This window comes from Microtus ochrogaster, linkage group LG5 (assembly GCF_000317375.1).
Source record: "Microtus ochrogaster isolate Prairie Vole_2 linkage group LG5, MicOch1.0, whole genome shotgun sequence".
Taxonomy (NCBI): domain Eukaryota; kingdom Metazoa; phylum Chordata; class Mammalia; order Rodentia; family Cricetidae; genus Microtus; species Microtus ochrogaster.
Genome location: NC_022031.1, coordinates 38944393 through 38960701, shown reverse-complemented (window position 1 = coordinate 38960701; position 16309 = coordinate 38944393). Strand labels below are relative to the sequence as shown.

Sequence of the window (16309 nt, the reverse complement as noted above, 5' to 3'; positions counted from 1 at the left end):
GTGTAAGTTGGCCTTATCGTTTTGAAGGCTGCCTGCTGTGGATGGTTATGGCTGCTAGGATGTGCCCCTCAGCCCCTCCTGTTAGCATTTGAGGTGCTTCTAACTGCAGATGTGCTGAATGGGGGCATCTGGGTAGGAGCGGGGGGAGGGCTGTAGACCTCTATGTCTCCCACTGTGCCTGCCTTTTCAAGTGTCATGACCTCAGGAATGGGGACCTGGCAAGACACAATGACCCTTTTCTATTCCTTGGAACAAGTGGTTTCCTCTAAGGAAGGTACTTTTCCGGAAAACATGTTATTTCAAGGCCTCTTGATTCCAGAATGCAGCAAGTCCCACAGAGAAACCCGCCAGGTTTCAGAGCCAGGGACTGTGGAGAGAGGCCACAGTGGGGGTGCCCTTCCCCCTGTCTCCTACAGCTACGGACTAGGATCTCCATCTTTCATCTTGCAATAAGCTAGGTGGGCTTCTCATCCCTGCACCCCAGCACATTATGGTAGAGGCCCAGGACCCACACAGCTCATTCGTCCTGCCACTCGCTCATCTAGGGCTGGAGCTGACCAGGAAGCCCCCAAGGCAGGAGGGAAAATTGGACCTGCAGATGCAAGATGCAGTTAATATGACCAGGAGCTTCACACTCTAGTGGACTGAAGTCTGTTCTTCCAGGGTCCCAGACCTCATTGGGGGATCGGGAAGGTCCCTCAAGGGATGCCCTCGGCTCAGGAACTGCCAAGAGAGATTGCAGGTAGCAAAGGCCTTATCTTCAAAGCAGACGTGCAAACCAGGGATGGGTGTCAGTAAGATTTGCTTAGGTAAGCCTGAAGAGCCTGGTCCCCCAGCTTCCGTAACTCCTGAAGATGTGAACGGGATCCTGCTGAGGTGACACACACGTTATAAGCAGCCCAGCCTTGCTCCGGAGGAGTTTCTACTGGCCTGAAGCACAGCAGCTGGGTACCCGTCTGTGACATGGAGGTCATGGGCTGCCTTGGGCACTGACAATATATGGTGAGAAGATGGTGCCTGTCTCAGTGGGAGACTCCTTGGAAACTGGCCGTAGCTCCAGAGCAAGTGGAAAATGTACCAGATTTGGAACTGGGAGGGCCGGGTGCCAGAGTGGCTCTGTCCCAGATTCCTAGGCTGGCCTGGAGCAGCTGCTGCCCTCCCTCACCACCGCCAGCAAACCATTCCCCACTTTGCTGGTATTCCAGGGCCATTCCGTCTTGTCCTTATACTGCTACCTTCCTCTCTTGGGGACAGTGGGTAGAAGACAGCCTTTGGCAGTAAGAGGGCTCCCTGCTGGCTGTTGCTGGGCCTCTCCTGCTTACACAACAGGCTGCAGTGGGAAACGTGGCACACCACATCCCTCATGCACCATTCGAATATCACACATACCAGACACATCCAACACAGCACACAAACACCGCACCACCCACAGTCAAACTGCACACACACCAAACACACCAGACACACACAATACACACACTCATACTACATATACGAAATATACTCTGTATACACACCACCACATACACTCAAAAACATACTACCCCTCAGTGTCACATACCACACATCACATGTCATACACATACTACATGTGTTAGCTAATTTTATGTCAACATGACACAAGCTAGAGAAAGCTGAGAGAAAGGAACCACAGTTGAGAAAATGCCTCCATAAAATCAAGCTGTAGACAAGCCTGTAGGGCATTTTTTGAGATTAGTGATTGATGTGGGAGGAGTCAGCCCACTGTGGGTGGTGCCATCCCTGGGCTGGTGGTCCTGGGTTCTATAAGAAAGCAGACTGAGCAAGCCATGAGGAGCAAGCCAGTAAGCAGCACCCTCCATGGCCTCTGCAGCAGCTCCTGCCTCCAGCTTCCTTCCCTGTTTGAGTTCCTGTCCTGACTTCCTTTGATGATGAACTGTGATGTGGAAGTGTAAGCCAAACAGACCCTTTCCTCCCAAGTTGCTTTGGTCGTGGTGTTTCATCACAGCAATGGAAGCCCTAACTAAGACACCACATGTACTACACAGGTAGTGTACACATTACACATACCACATATTATGAACCATATACATGCCACACATCAGACACATGCAACACACCATCTATACACATGCACATACACAAACCATGCACACATCACAGCCTAAAAAATGGCCGTTCACTCACCAATGCCATTGTCAACCCTTATGTGGCAAGATTCAGGGGCCTCTCTCTAGTCTCTTCTGACAGCCTCCTGCTGTCTTTAGCCAGCTCCCCAGCCTCTCAGACTCATCCTGTCCCCATGGGGTTACCAGATAGAATGCCCCTAACCTAACACTTAACCTTACATAGCCAATAGAGGTTTCAGTGTGCATTCCAAATATCTCATGAAATACATTTATACTAGAAATTACTTACCATCTACGTGAATCTCCAGCTTATCTATAAGTATAATGTTTTTATTCATTAAGACTGGCAACCCCACTCCCTAGATTCTCATTCTATATCCTCCCCACCTTCCTGTCCCGCCCTAGCTGTACCCCTCAGCCCTTTCCTTTGTCAGCTCGCCCCAGGGAGGACAACCATCCCTTTTCGAAGTCTTCTTCCTTTTTCTTTCTTTCTTTCTTTTTTTTTTTTGGGGGGGGGGGGTTTCGAGACAGGGTTTCTCTGTGGCTTTGGAGCCTGTCCTGAAACTTGCTCTGTAGACCAGGCTGGTCTCGAACTCACAGAGATCCACCTGCCTCTGCCTCCCAAGTGCTGGGATTAAAGGCGTGGGCCACCATCGCCCGGCATCCTCTTCCTTTTCTAGACACCATCTCTCTGCCCTCAGACCGACCTCCACAGTCCTCTGAGAGCCTGGGGTCCATGTCCTGCCTCGAGAGCCCCCTCCCCACCGCAACAGCAGCAGGCGGCCCTGCCCCCATTCACGCCTGGACCCTACACCTAGCCCGAACAAGCAAGGCTGCTTCGGTAGTACGCTTAGCATCGATTGCCTGGAAATATACCTCCTTTAGGAGGTGACTGGTGTCCAGTCTCACCTCCTTCGGGCCAGGCCAAGCTGTTGTTTCTCTGCCCTGCAGGTTCCCAGCACCTTCCTGAATCTGCTCACTGGTCTCTTCTCCCCTCCAGTCCAGCTCAGGGACATCCTCCTCTCGAATTTCCCTGGGATCCCCACCGCCATCCCCGGGCACTCAAAGCTTGTTGTTCCCACTCAGTTAGTGTGGAGACTCGGTCTGCCTGACTCCCACCTTCTCTGAGCACACGTAGTTCTGTCAGCACTCAATGAAGGGTAAAAGAATGAATGAATAACACACGGGTTATTGAAGAAAAAGGATTCAGCATGTGATTGGGTGAGATATGGATCGTGTCATAGCTAGGGTATCTATCGCTGCGATCAAACACCATAACCAAAAGCCACTTGGGAAGGGTCCCCCTCGCTCCCCGACACTGGCTCCTGTGTTCATGTGCTTCACTGAACATCTGGGGACCCCACCTCCAAGTAGTCTAGGTGTCCCTGGGGAGAGGACTCTGCAGAGAACCTGTGGACCTTCAAGAAAGGTCTGTTGAGCCCGCCTGGGGCAGAGCTGTGCCCGGGTGAAGCCAGACCACTGGCGAGCAGTCCCTCAGAGGGAGCTAAGGCTGACTCAGCTTGACTTCCTCCTCCACCCAGGCCCGCTTCCACCTTTCCACCTCACCCATCGCTAACACACTGACACTCAGCCTCCAGGGAGTCCCCTTGCTTAGTCCCCAGGATCCCCTGCCGTCTTTCTGGCCTATCTATAAAAGCCCTAGTCCGGGACTTGGCATTCAGAGTGACAAGGACATGTTTCCAGGAGCTCCTGTGACCTCCCAGATTCACCCCACCCCCACCCCATCTAGCAGCCTGGCTCCCTTCCTCCACCCCTTCTTCGCCCTTTCCACCTCCACATCTCTCCAGATCCAAGCCTGCCGTTCTCAATCCTTCCTATGGCAGCCACGTCTGGACACCCCTACATCCCAGAGCCCCCTTGTTCAATCTGGTCCCCTTCGACAAAGTCTTGAGAGAGTCCCCCTATTGAGGGCTAGGTGCAGATACACGATCCAGGAGGCCCTGGCTTCCCACTCTTCAGATCCTAGTCTTTAAATAGGAGATGGGATCTATTTCGTGATCATAGAGAGAGCAGATTTTTCTATTAATAAGAAACAAATGTCCTTTTATTTGTGGTTAAAAAAAAAAACCAGCAACTTCTTTCCCTGTGCTGAAACGTAGCAACATTTAACTTTTTGGAATTATCTTTCAGTTCACGATGTTTCTATCATTCCTAAGTGACGCAAATCGCTCACGTCTGCTAAGAATAGACACGGTCTGTTGGACTATAGCAATAAAGCAAGTCTTGTTCAAAACGTGTTTAAAGTCTTCTCGGTGGCCTTCCTGGTAATGAAACAAACACCTTGTGCTTTCTGTGGCTCTTTTTCTATTCTGCTTCCTTTTGTGGTTTTCCAAAGCAGATTTGGAAAGACCCATAAAAGGATATACATTTGCAATTATAAAATAAGTCACTTGTTCCCAGAAAACAGCTCTCTGGTGTCAGAATTTCAGGGCTGATTAAGGAGCAAGTCTCAGGGTTGGGCGGCACAGGGCATCCGAAAATACAAACAAGAAGTAGTTCACCCAAATGTCCACTTGGGGGCGCTGGTTCCTTGGGTGGCAAGTAGACTTTGTCTCAGGCATCCTGCAGACAGGGTGCTAAACTAACCTGGAGTGAGGTTCCATAGCTGGCTGGAGCCACCCCACCATAGAATGCCACACAGTGTCTGTCCACACCTCCTCAGGCTCCTCAGCCCCATTGTGATGAGTAGGGCCCAGCTTAGAGGTAACTCACACCTGATCCCAGTTTACCCAGGACACAGGGCAGAGCCAGCAGAAAGGGAAAAATGCAAGAAGTTTATGGAACATAGAAAGACAAATATGGAGGCCTGGGAGGAGCGAGACACCAGACAACGCTTGCTGAAGGGGTAGGCGGGCCTGACCCACTAGCGGAATGACCGACCACTTAGGGGCCGCCAGCCTCACAAGACAGACCAGAAAAGTTCTGGGCTCTCGGCAGGGGCCGGACTTGGAGACCACGCCCTGTGAAGAGCGAGGCTTCCCGGTGAAAAGTGGCCACGGTGAAGCTGCTCCTGGGCCCTCTCTCTGGGTCTTGGGTCTTCGGGTCGTAGCTGAAGTAGCAGAGGACGCAGGTGATGGCCACGGTGACAACAAAGAGCACTGCCACCATTCCGATCACTGCCATCTCCATGGTTTCTGAGTGGCACTTGTCTTATGTGGGTGGTCTCTGAGCCTCAGGGTCCCATAGAAACTCACAGGGGCTCTATGCTGGGTGCCCGTCGCTCCTCCGGCTTCTAAGACACTGGTCTGAGGCCTTGGATTGTGCCATCCTAGGCCACGAACCCTTCTGCTGGAACCAGGCGATCTTTTGTCTAGTTTTCAACCTCGGGTCTGACCTCCAAGAGATGGATGTGGTCAACCCAACTAGCGGCTTCTTGAAACACCATCAGGGAAGATGTAAGCCGTGATTCCCTGGACATGGAGGGGGCAAGGGAAGGAAGAAGGAGCAGAAGATGCTGAGAGAGATGCCAGGCCAGCCCTGGCCCATTAGCAAGGCCTCAGGACTTCAAGAGTGACTGATTAAATTAAAACAAACAAACAAACAAATCAGCTACTATATAAACTGAGAGAAACAAAGGCCTCCCCCTTGGTGGATCCAGGAGGATCTTGGCTCCAGTAGGGGAAGGTCCCAGGGCCAGCCTTCCAATTGGCCTCTCTGCGGCCCTTCCAGCCCCTGGACCTGGACTGAGAGGCCGGTGTGGAGAAGGATACACGCCTGTCCTGAGCATAGTGGTGTGGAGGGGAGGCAGCACACACAGGTCATTATGGACGCCCGGGCCCTCCAGTGGGGGAGATGGGAGAGAGAGCAGGCTGTACTTGGCTCCACTTTGTGGCGTGGACAGGGTTGGAAAGTGTGGCATGGACAGGGAAGGACCTCCTCCAGCATCGTGGAGGACCCTTTCACTTTTCTATACACCCTCATGGGGCCCCCTCTTTACTGCCACCCAGGGCCCACAATTCTGGCCCACAGCACACAGGGTGCGGTGAAGACTTACCCTGGCTCAGAGGCGTGCCAACTCTGACTGTACCTTGTGCGCCAGACTCTTTGTCTGGCGACCACCCCAGGTGGCCATGGACTCTCTTCCCCCAAGCCTGCTGTGGTTTTTGTTGGTGCTGCCTGGAGCTTGGCGCGGGGGGGGGGGGGGGAGTTGTCTGTGCAGCTGTGAGTACTTCCTGTATCCCTTCCTCCAATTGTGATTGAAGGCCTGTGACCCGTAGCCACCACCTCCTCAGCTAGAGCACTCAGCCCGCCCCACTGCGCATGCGCTTGTGGGATCATTTCTTAACTGCCCCTGAAGAGGTGTTAGGAGGGAGCCCAGCCCAGCCCACTCAAACTGGGTGCCTTCTGAGACTGTACCACATCCAGCAAGGAATGGGTGTTATCGGCCTGCCCTTTGCCCATATTATGGAAACTGGACACTACCGGGCCGGTCTCATAAACACTGGTCCCACAGCCCTGTGCCGTGATTGGCACCTCCATTGACACAGGCATAGCCACAGAGTAGGTAGCCTGGCCAGGTCTGTTGCCAGGTAGTGAGGATAAGGATGAACCAAAGGACAGAGCATGGGTTCCCTTCCTGTACTCCAGCTAGCTCTTCACAGGGACCATTCAGAGCGACCACCTGACCACCACGTGCCTGATCAGGCCCCCAGGCCCCCAGCACCGCCCAGAAGGGACTGATCTGGGCCCAAGGTCATACAGTCAGGAACTTTCCCCGGTCCAAGAGAACTTTAGTAACAGTGTAGGCAAACCGCTCAGTACAGAGGAGAGCCAACAATGCATGCTCCTGTTCTAGCCCAGCCCCTTTCTGAGATGCTCTGACAATCTGGGCTCATCCTCCGGGTACACGAAGTCACTTGACAATATTCGTCTTAATTGGGGCAACCGGAATTGAGAGATGTAAACAGGACCACACACATGGAGGTTTCTGAACCCTCAGCAACCCCTCGAGGGGCTGGGAGATGAACCCCAGAGGTCGTTGCGAGGTTCATGGTTTATCTTGCTTCTCTTTTGCCGGTTCTTTGAGTCTGCCTGGGAGAAAAGCCTGGTATTCATCAGGAATACAGGACACTTGTCCAGTCCTGTTACCTTCTACCTAAACCTCTCCCTCTTTCCCATCCTGACTTAAAGGCATAGTCTGCGGGAAGCTGCGGAAGTGGGCAGGCCCACATCAGGCAGAATGCACCAGACTGTGACCAGAGAGAGGCAGGAGTTGGGGCTGGGCTGGGCTACTCGTGGAGCTGACAGATGGCTGTCAATCCGTCAGACTTCTCATCTACTTTCCCATCACAGAAATTTAGTGTGGCTGTCATTGTCATTTACCTCCTGCTTCCTCACTGGTCATTCTTCCTCTAGTCCTCAAAGGGAGTCCACTGGGAAAGGCAAGGAAAAGGGACATTCTATTCCAGTGAGTCACTGACTGTCTGGCCAGCTCCCTTCCCCATGAGCCTTGGCCTACTTCTCCCTCGTTCCCAGGCTTAGCCTGGGATGAGATCTCCTTCTCCTTCATAGACTCAACCTTGTGTGCCTATTGACTTTGGTAGAAGTCTCCACTATCCATGTCATTTTAAGGAAGGGAAAACTGAGGTCCAGGCCAGGCAAGCATTCTCTTAAGGCCACCCAGCACTCCAAGTGATTTAAATAACTCTGTTCCCTCTTATCAGACGCTACGGTGAATCCGCTAACAAGCTGGCTGGAAACTCAAGGTCAGGAACAGAATCCCTACGCAGTCCCCAAAGAAACACTGAACCAGTGCCGCCAGGGGGTGGCGCCTGTCCTGGACCAGGCTCAGGAGACCAGTCTGTGTGATCTCAACTGTCCTTTCTCCAAAGCCCTGGATGTCCACACGGAACATTTCCTTGTACCCTAGGCAGGGACCACCTACTTCTCCCCATTCTACGAGCAGCTCCCAGGAGGCCCTGCTTCTCATCCCAGAAGAGTTCCCAGGGCTCTGTCACACGGCCCTAGCTGCTCCCTCCTCCCAGTATGCTACAATTAAGAACCATTTCAATAAATAAATAAATAATAAAATAAACGCTTTCTGGTGGCTTTTATTTCTTATAGCCAAGCAACACTGAACGTTTGGATGAACAATGTATGGGCCAGGCTGTCCCACACATTCTGCCCCTTGAAGGACATCCCACTCAGACAAGCACTTCGTATCCACTGGGGCACTGCTTCTACCAGACACCCTTGTTACTTCCGGGGTCACCAGGGATTGTAGTCACAAGGTAGGGTGTCCAGCCAGCCCTGCTCCAAGCCCAAGCCCTGCAGTGGTTCTCAGGTCTCTGTTGCACAGTTCAAGAAGGGCTCATATACAAATGAAACCCAAGCCAAACTCAGCCCCACCCCGTATACCCCAAAGACACAGCCTCTTCTATGGAGACAACAGGGCCCACTCATTTCCGTGCTGAGTGGAGGGCAGGGCCAGGTAGGTACCATCCATTGGCCTCAGTGGCGGGCTCCGCGAGCATGGTGGTGGTGGAGACGATGAGGAGAACAGTGATGCTGGCGGTGGAGGTGCTGGCGGTGGTGATGAAAGCCTGCACTGGTCACCCCAGACACATGGCCACGGTGATGGTGAGAGACTCCCAGGACACCCAGGTGCCGGCCATGGAAGAGTCGAGGCCGGATTTGCTGGACTCGGTTTCTCTCCACGTCATGCTCCCGTGATCTGTGGAAAAGACAGACGGCCAACAGCATAACCAGCATTAAGAGAGCCAGCACAATGCCTGTGATCCAGCTCACGGGGGTTGTGTTCCCCAGAAGGCCTAACATCTGGAAGCCAGAGGATCCCCCCTTCACTCGGTGGCTCCCTTTAGCAGCCTCTGCTCGGCCCTCACAGTCCCTGAAGTTAAGGTTCTCTCGGTTCCCGCAGGCTGGAGAGCAGCCAGGGAATGTGGGAGAGGCCTGTTTGGACTAGCTTCTCAACCCAAAGCAAGGCCAGAAGGCTGTTTGAGGGGAGGCCCTGCAGGAAGAGTGGGTGGAGGCTGAGGAGCTGTGGGACTGACTTGCTTGAGGGAAGGGCCCTGACTTTAGGGATAAGAGGTCAAGATCTCCAGGCAGAGGGAGGGCCCTCCTCTGGCCTTCTACAGAGATTAAAGGTGTAGGGTTTGAACCCACACAACTCCCACCCTCTGTGACTTCAGCCTGCAGCATCCTCCATAGTGAAGGGTCAGAGGCTGTCAGTGAGTCACCCCAAGACCTGTGAACCCTAGTCGGGATGGCTGGAGCCTGATGAGGGCCACCCGCAGTCCACCATCCAAGGAGACCCTTGCTTCTCCTGCTGGGTCTAGGAGGCCAGAGCGCTGGGTGTCAGTGTCGGGTCAATGGGAAGCAGAAGACAGCCACTTGATGTCACACAGGCCAGGCTCTGGGCTCCCAGATCAACACTCTCAATGACTCAGTCTCCTTGTTCTCTCATTGTCCCTGCCACAGAGCTCAGGCCATTCCTACCTGGCTGGGGACTCAGATGGTGATTGAAATGTGTGTCTTCAACAATCTCATTACTGACTCTGAAACTCCCAGCCCCCGGTCATCACAAATGAGACTCATATTCTCCCGAAGTATCCCTGTTGTCTCAAGCTGACTGGGATCTCTAATGTATCGGGGATGCTCCCCAAAACCCCAGCCCTGTGTCCTGGACCCTCAGGGGTCCTTCAGTCCCTTCCTCCCAGCTCCTTCTGGTAAGTGCTAAGCTCCTGCCAGGAGTGTTTACCTCGGTCCCAGGCTGGCTCTCAAGCTCCACCCTGTGAAGTTGGGCAAGGCTCTTCCTCGGGCCCATTGTTTCCTCTGTGAGGTCCCGTGGCAGAGGAGACCTCTAGCGTACTTCTACTCTATTCCCAATAGCGGCTGCTTTCTCTGATATCTTCAGTAAAAACCTGCAGCAGCTCAAAGGGCGAAATATCACCTTTGTCCAAGTTGATCTCGGGAATAGCAGGTCTCATGACCCCAGAGGTGTCGCCAGCCCTCTGGACACGTCACATGAACTATTAATGAGGCTTGAGTACAGAACTCCTCCTGTAGACTTCCGGGGCTCTGGAGCCAGCTGTCTTCCCTAGAGGGACAGCTATGAGAAAGCCTGCTGGGACTGTGGGGAGGGGGGAGAGGAAGAAGGATCGCAGAAGAGAAGGCTAGACAGAGAACCTCTTTCCAGGACTTCTCCGAGGAGACGCCCACTCCACACAAGCCAGGGGCTGCAGTGTGCAGATCTGAAGACCTTCAGTCCTTCCTAATGGCCCCTGGGAATCATCCTCCCCCCCCCCCCCAGCACATCCTAGGGAAACAGGCCAGAGAAGGGAAGAAACTTGCCCGTGTCTCTCACCTTTGGGGGTTAGTGTCTACCACAAGCAATCAACAGCGCTTTAGTGGCCGTGGGGAGAGCTGTCCAGAGTGGAGGACACTTCCTGCTGCTGGGACCTCCGCAGACAACAGAAGATGGTGTGCAGTAAGGGTGAGCACGAGGGGCCAGGGATTGAGAGACCAGAATCACACAGGGCATATTTAGTTTATGAGGTGCACATCTGTAGTAATAGGAGCAGCGGGTTAATAGGAGAATGCTGGGCGGAAGAGGAAGTGAGGTCAGAGACTCGACAGCTCTCCTCGAGGGGGCAGACGCCTCAGAGAGACTCGACAGCTCTCCACTCTTGTGGGCAGAGGCGAGAGCTCTGCTCTCTGAGGCACACGCGATGAAGCTCCGACCCAGGATGGACGTAGGCTAGAATCTTCCCGGTAAGCGCACCTTGGGGTGCGACACATATGATTGGAAATGGGTTAGTCCAGGTGGGAGAGTTAGCAGAGAAAAGGGCTAGAGCTAAAGGGCCAAGCAGTGATTAAAAGAATACAGTGTCCGTGTAATTATTTTGGGCAAAGCTAGCCGTGTGGACAGTGGGGTGCTGGGGGACGCAGCCCCGCTGCTCCTATTACTACACACATCTTCTCTCCACTTGGATAGAAACTAGGATCTTATTAGCTGCTCCGGGTACTTAGAGGCTGCAGTCTGCAGTCTCCGGGGCTTCAGAAGTAACTCCTCATGTCCGCTGTGGGATAGTGTTTCCAGACTTTTATTTCTGTGACTGCTTCCCTGGTCATTTTGAATGGCCTGACTGGACACAGGGTTTGCTAGACTGACGGCCTTAGGGCGACTGGTAACAAAGGCAAAGCCCCGGCCTCAGCAAAGCTGGCCTGTGGCTCTGTCATTGTATTTCCCCCTGCAGCTGAGTCTTTCTTCTGCAGTACGCCATGGGCACCTTTCTTTGGCAGGGCTTTCAGACTACCAGCTGGTGTGCAAGACTTTAGAAGTTCTCACTATCTCCCTTCAGTCCCGTGCTTTCCAGGGTGTCTCAACTCGGCGACACTTTGCATGCACAAGTACACTTTAAAGCCAGCGTCATCCTGTGGGAACTCATGAGCTTCTTACTTGTCTTATGTAATTGTTCATACATGTTCCACACAAGGCTGTGGGTGGTTCTTGGTTGGCCAGAACATAGCGGACAATGAGGACTACTGAGAACTCAAGAACAATGGCAATGGGTTTTTTTTTTTTTTTTTTTTTGGTTTTTCGAGACAGGGTTTCTCTGTGGCTTTGGAGCCTGTCCTGGAACTAGCTCTGTAGACCAGGCTGGTCTCGAACTCACAGAGATCCACCTGCCTCTGCCTCCCGAGTGCTGGGATTAAAGGTGTGCGCCACCATCGCCCGGCATGGCAATGGGTTTTTGATCCTACTGCACGTACTGGCTTTGGGGGAGCCTAAGCAGTTTGGATGCTCACCTTACTAGACCTGGATGGAGGTAGGCGGTCCTTGGACTTCCCACAGGGCAGGGAACCCTGATTGCTCTTTGAGCTGATGAGGGAGGGGGACTTGATCAGGGGAGGGGGAGGGAAATGGGAGGCGGTGGCGGGGAGGAAGCAGAAATCCTTAATAAATAAATAAATTAAAAAAAAAAAGACAACCACATTGTTTTCACTAATTGGTGGCACCACCTAGTGGTGGTAGTGAATAAATCGCTTTTGTAGTCGGACCCATCAAAAATTTCTATTATCCTAGGATGCTTTTGTTTGTAGACCATAATTAACAGCGATGCATTTAACTAACTCATCATCCTAAGTTATCAATAATATAACCAAAGAATTAAGCATGGGAAAATAGTATCCCACAGTAGAAGTCAGTAATCACATCTTTGGCCCTGGTAAGTTCTGAGGACATTCCTGGGAAGGTACGTCCCAGTAGGGCTGTCCAAAAACTGTGCAAGAGACAGCCAGGCAGAAGAAAAGCCCAGAGGGTGGGCTATGGCAACAAGAATCTAGGTGACCTTGACAACTGAGAGCATCTGTCCCAGAGAATCCAGCCAGGGCTCCAGGCACCCTGTCCTTACACAGAAATGCAGGGAGAGTGGCCAGCAGCTCCTAACCTGGACACTCAGGTCAGTTAGAGAAAGGAGACACACTGCCAGCGAACTGAGTGCTGCCAGGGTGGGCCTAGAAAACAAAACCACGGGTGAGCCTAAGGGGAGGGGTCTCTGACGCCTCGGAGGCAACACGCTTGGAAAAGTTCTACTTTAATATTTATAGATCCTAATCCCACACCAGCCAAAACCAGAGTCCCTCCATTCAGTGAGCGCATAAAGAAGAATCGGTAGAGAAGCGACTGTATCCCAACCACGGTCGCTGGGCTCCACGAGGAGAAACAGTAAAAATTCCCTCGTCTGTGCTCAATACACAAGGGCAATCTGTGTAACCAGGGTTTTTCTAATTTTACATATTTGTCGCTGCTGCTGGTGTGTGTGTGTGTGTGTGGACAGTTTGCACGAGTCAGTTTCTCCTCCTACCATGTGGGTCCTGACCCACACTAGATCCTCAGGCTTGGGAGTGAGCAACTCCCAAGCTCACCCAGCTGAGCCATCTCACCAGCCCGGGATGTTTATTTTTAATTAGGAACTCAACCCAGAACATTCTTTATAACTCAGAAAAAGATGGCATTAAAAGACGAGAGAAGGAAAAGGAAGGTCTGGAAATCAAACCTGCCTTTTCCTTTTTGGTTATTTGAGACTTCCTTTCTCCTTGTACTCCAGGCTGGCCTGGGACACACGACATGGCCTAAGCTGGCTACCATCCTCCAGCACCGGCCTTCCAAGCCATGGATGACACACACCACCATGCCCAGAACTCAACTATATTTCTGTAACTAATACTGTAAATTAGAGAACAGAGCCTATGGACAAATCAATATTAAAGAAGCAAAGGAAATGGAGTCAGTGAGATGTCTTGGTGAATGAAGATGCTTCGCCCCCAGTCTGGTGACCTGAGTTCCGTCCCCAGGACTCACATGGTAGAAGGAGAGGACCGATCTGTTGAAGTTGTCCTCCCATCTCTACACACATGCGCCACAGATGTAATAATATTATTAATGTATAACATATGAATAAAGAAAATGGAATAAAAACCACTTAAAGGAAATAAAGACAATCTCCTAACCTGATGAAGTAAGTCTTCTAATCAAAAATATGCTGAGTATGTTTAAAGAAGCCAAGCCACATAAGAAGGACCGATGAGATCTTAACGTCACCAGAATAATAATATTAATTTCCAAGGCAACAAGGTAAGACCAGCATAGGAAAACATTGACAGTTTAATTTAAAACTAAACACAGTCTACCAAACAACCCAATTTACATAGATGAGTGGAGGCTATGCCTGCCCCCACCCTGCATATTATATTCTAGCGGCCTTGTTTATAACTGCCAAAAATCTAGAGGTGGTCAAGGTGCCCTTCAAACGCTGGGGCAGTGAGACAGTGTGACGCTGTGCACCGTGAAAGAGAAACAAGTTATCAGCTCAGGAACTGATAGACACGAAGCACACACCTTTCGCTAAGTAAAAGAAGCCAATATGAAAAGACTGCACACCATGAGACCCAGCTCTACGACACTGGGAAATGTGAAACTACAGAGAACTAAACAGGAGATGAATGTTGTCAGGGAGCTAGGAGACAGAAGGAAGGAAAATGGAGCACAGAAACACAAAGCAGGGTGTGTATTTTTAAGACACTGTAATGGTGACTACATGACATCATACAGTTCTTAAAATCTATAGCATATGCCACCAAGAGAGAGCCCTAATGTCGCCACGACTTTGAGTGGCAATGTGCCCATCGCAGGCTCATCCATTAACAAAGGCACTGATGTAGTGCGTGAGGTCGCAGGCTGAGCATGTAAGGTTCAAAGGGAGAAGGGAATTTTGTTTCTTCCAGTTAACTTTTCTGTAATCCTCACACCACTCCTCTGAGCCTGGCCTTAATAGGAGAGAGACGGAGAATGCCACACACACAACAGGAAGCCCTAAATGGCTTAAATACAGAGAAAGAGGCATTCGCGATTCATGGGTCTTGATTCTGTTGTATCATAGCCTTGGGTGGTCTCGAATTTGTGACAATCCTCCTGCTTCAGGCTTCCAGGTGCTGGATTACAAACTGGGAGCCACCAGGCCATTGCTTTATTTTTTTAAACATGTATTATTTACTTTCTGAATCCACCAGAGCCTGACCCCAGAGCTGACTGTCACAAAGCACCACAGACCCTAGCCAGCGAATGCATTGCCATTCCTTGCACAGTTCTGAGAGATGAATATCCACAAGCAACTAACTGGTATTCTAGGAAAGCAGGGGTGGGTTGATATTTTTTTTAAAAAAAACTCTACTGATGTAATTAATTCTGTAAGTAGGATAAAAAGTGAGAGCACATCATCATCCGAACAGATGGTCCCCCAAAAAATCTGATAAAATTAGCTATGCATTCCTGATAAGTACCACAAATGGACAAGCTAAGGAAGACGACATTCTTAATGAAGTTAAAAGAAAGAAACATCTTAAGTAAAAAGGCTCACGTCATTATTCATAGTTTAAAAACATAAGCATTCCTTTAAAAGGAATAACAAACTAATTGTTTGCCCCCAACATTTTTTTTTTTTTTACTCAGCTTAGAACTACTAAATTAGGGAATATTGGGAAAGGCAGGACTGTGATTGCTTATCTAGGAAACTTAAAATAAGTTTCTGAAAAGCTGCTAATGCTAACAAGAACTAAAATTCTGTTCCTGTTCCTTTTAGAGCCTGTGTCTCTTGTCTCCCATGCTGGCCTTGAACTCACTGTGTAGCTGAGGATGATCTAGAAACTCTGACACCCCCACCCCCCGCCTCCTCTTCCCGGGTACTGGGGTCACAGGTGTGTGTCATTGAGCATGCTTTATGCCCCACTAGGAACCAAGCCCAGGGCTCCTGCATGGTGTGTAGACACTCCACCAATCAGCTTACCACAGCCACAGCTCAGAATTAGATCATTTAAAATTAAAAAAATGTAAATATTTTCTTGCATAGCAGTAATGACTAGTTCAAAAATATAGTAAAATGAAGACATCATTAACACTGGTGATCATAAAAATGCAAAGTTATGAGTAAGCTTAACAAGAAACGTGAAACGAAGCAGATATGGAAGCAGACGCCTGCAACTCAAGCAACCAGGAGGCAGAATTAGGATATCCAGGAATTCAAGATCAGCCTCGAGTTTATATATAGTGAATCTGAGACCAGCCTGGGCTGCAAAAGACCTGCTGTCAAGAAATCAAATAAGTAAATATTAAATCTAAAACCACAAAATAGTGTGTGTGGGATCCAACACTTTGTCAAGAGCCGTGAAGGGAAATCCTGCAGCTGAGATGACCCACCGTGAGTTCCGATGGGAAGAGCTCACGGCTAAGCCCAGTACTCCAGTGAACACTAACGTGCAAAACCAGCTAACCGCTGGAGGAACTGTTGCATGGACAGAGGTAAAAGTTTGAAATGGGGAGGGGTGTGCTTTTTTGTTTTGTCTCTCCAGTTACGTTAGATTTTTCCCAGGTAGCCCAGGGCAATCATCCAGAGAAAGACCTGAATTGTGCAGAATGTAGGAATTCGCCTTGACCTTCAAAACCTTGCCTTCTAAGTCCAACCACTTTGTGGGAGCTTCTACAATCTTGTTTCTCTCCCTTTCCCCATACAGAGTAGAGAACCAGGCAGAGGCCCCACAACATCCCCCATGTTGTAGAAAGCCATCCTGAGGTAGATATCCTCTTTCTGCCTCTCTGGCATGGCTGCCCACCATTTGCAATGTGATTTTTTTTTTTATTTATTTATTTATTTTTTTTTTTTTTT

At 50.6% G+C, this 16309-nt stretch overlaps 2 protein-coding genes across 2 annotated transcripts; both read right to left on the bottom strand.

Moving 5' to 3' along the window:
* Positions 1-5012: 5012 nt before the first annotated feature.
* Spaar (small regulatory polypeptide of amino acid response) lies at positions 5013-6210 on the bottom strand. The gene is made up of 2 exons (XM_026786605.1): positions 6124-6210; positions 5013-5539 (listed from the first exon to the last, which is right to left on the bottom strand). The coding sequence occupies exon 2, from the start codon at positions 5256-5258 to the stop codon at positions 5013-5015; it is 246 nt and encodes an 81-aa protein (XP_026642406.1). The 5' UTR covers positions 5259-5539; positions 6124-6210.
* Positions 6211-8173: 1963 nt separating this feature from the next.
* Positions 8174-9043, bottom strand: Hrct1 (histidine rich carboxyl terminus 1). The gene has a single exon (XM_005362100.3). The coding sequence runs from the start codon at positions 8904-8906 to the stop codon at positions 8580-8582; it is 327 nt and encodes a 108-aa protein (XP_005362157.1). The 5' UTR covers positions 8907-9043; the 3' UTR covers positions 8174-8579.
* Positions 9044-16309: the final 7266 nt, after the last annotated feature.

Coding starts and splice junctions, on each gene's coding strand:
- Spaar (XM_026786605.1), bottom strand. CDS start 5,258: ATGGAGATGGCAGTGATCGGAATGGTGGCAGTGCTCTTTGTTGTCACC.
- Hrct1 (XM_005362100.3), bottom strand. CDS start 8,906: ATGTTAGGCCTTCTGGGGAACACAACCCCCGTGAGCTGGATCACAGGC.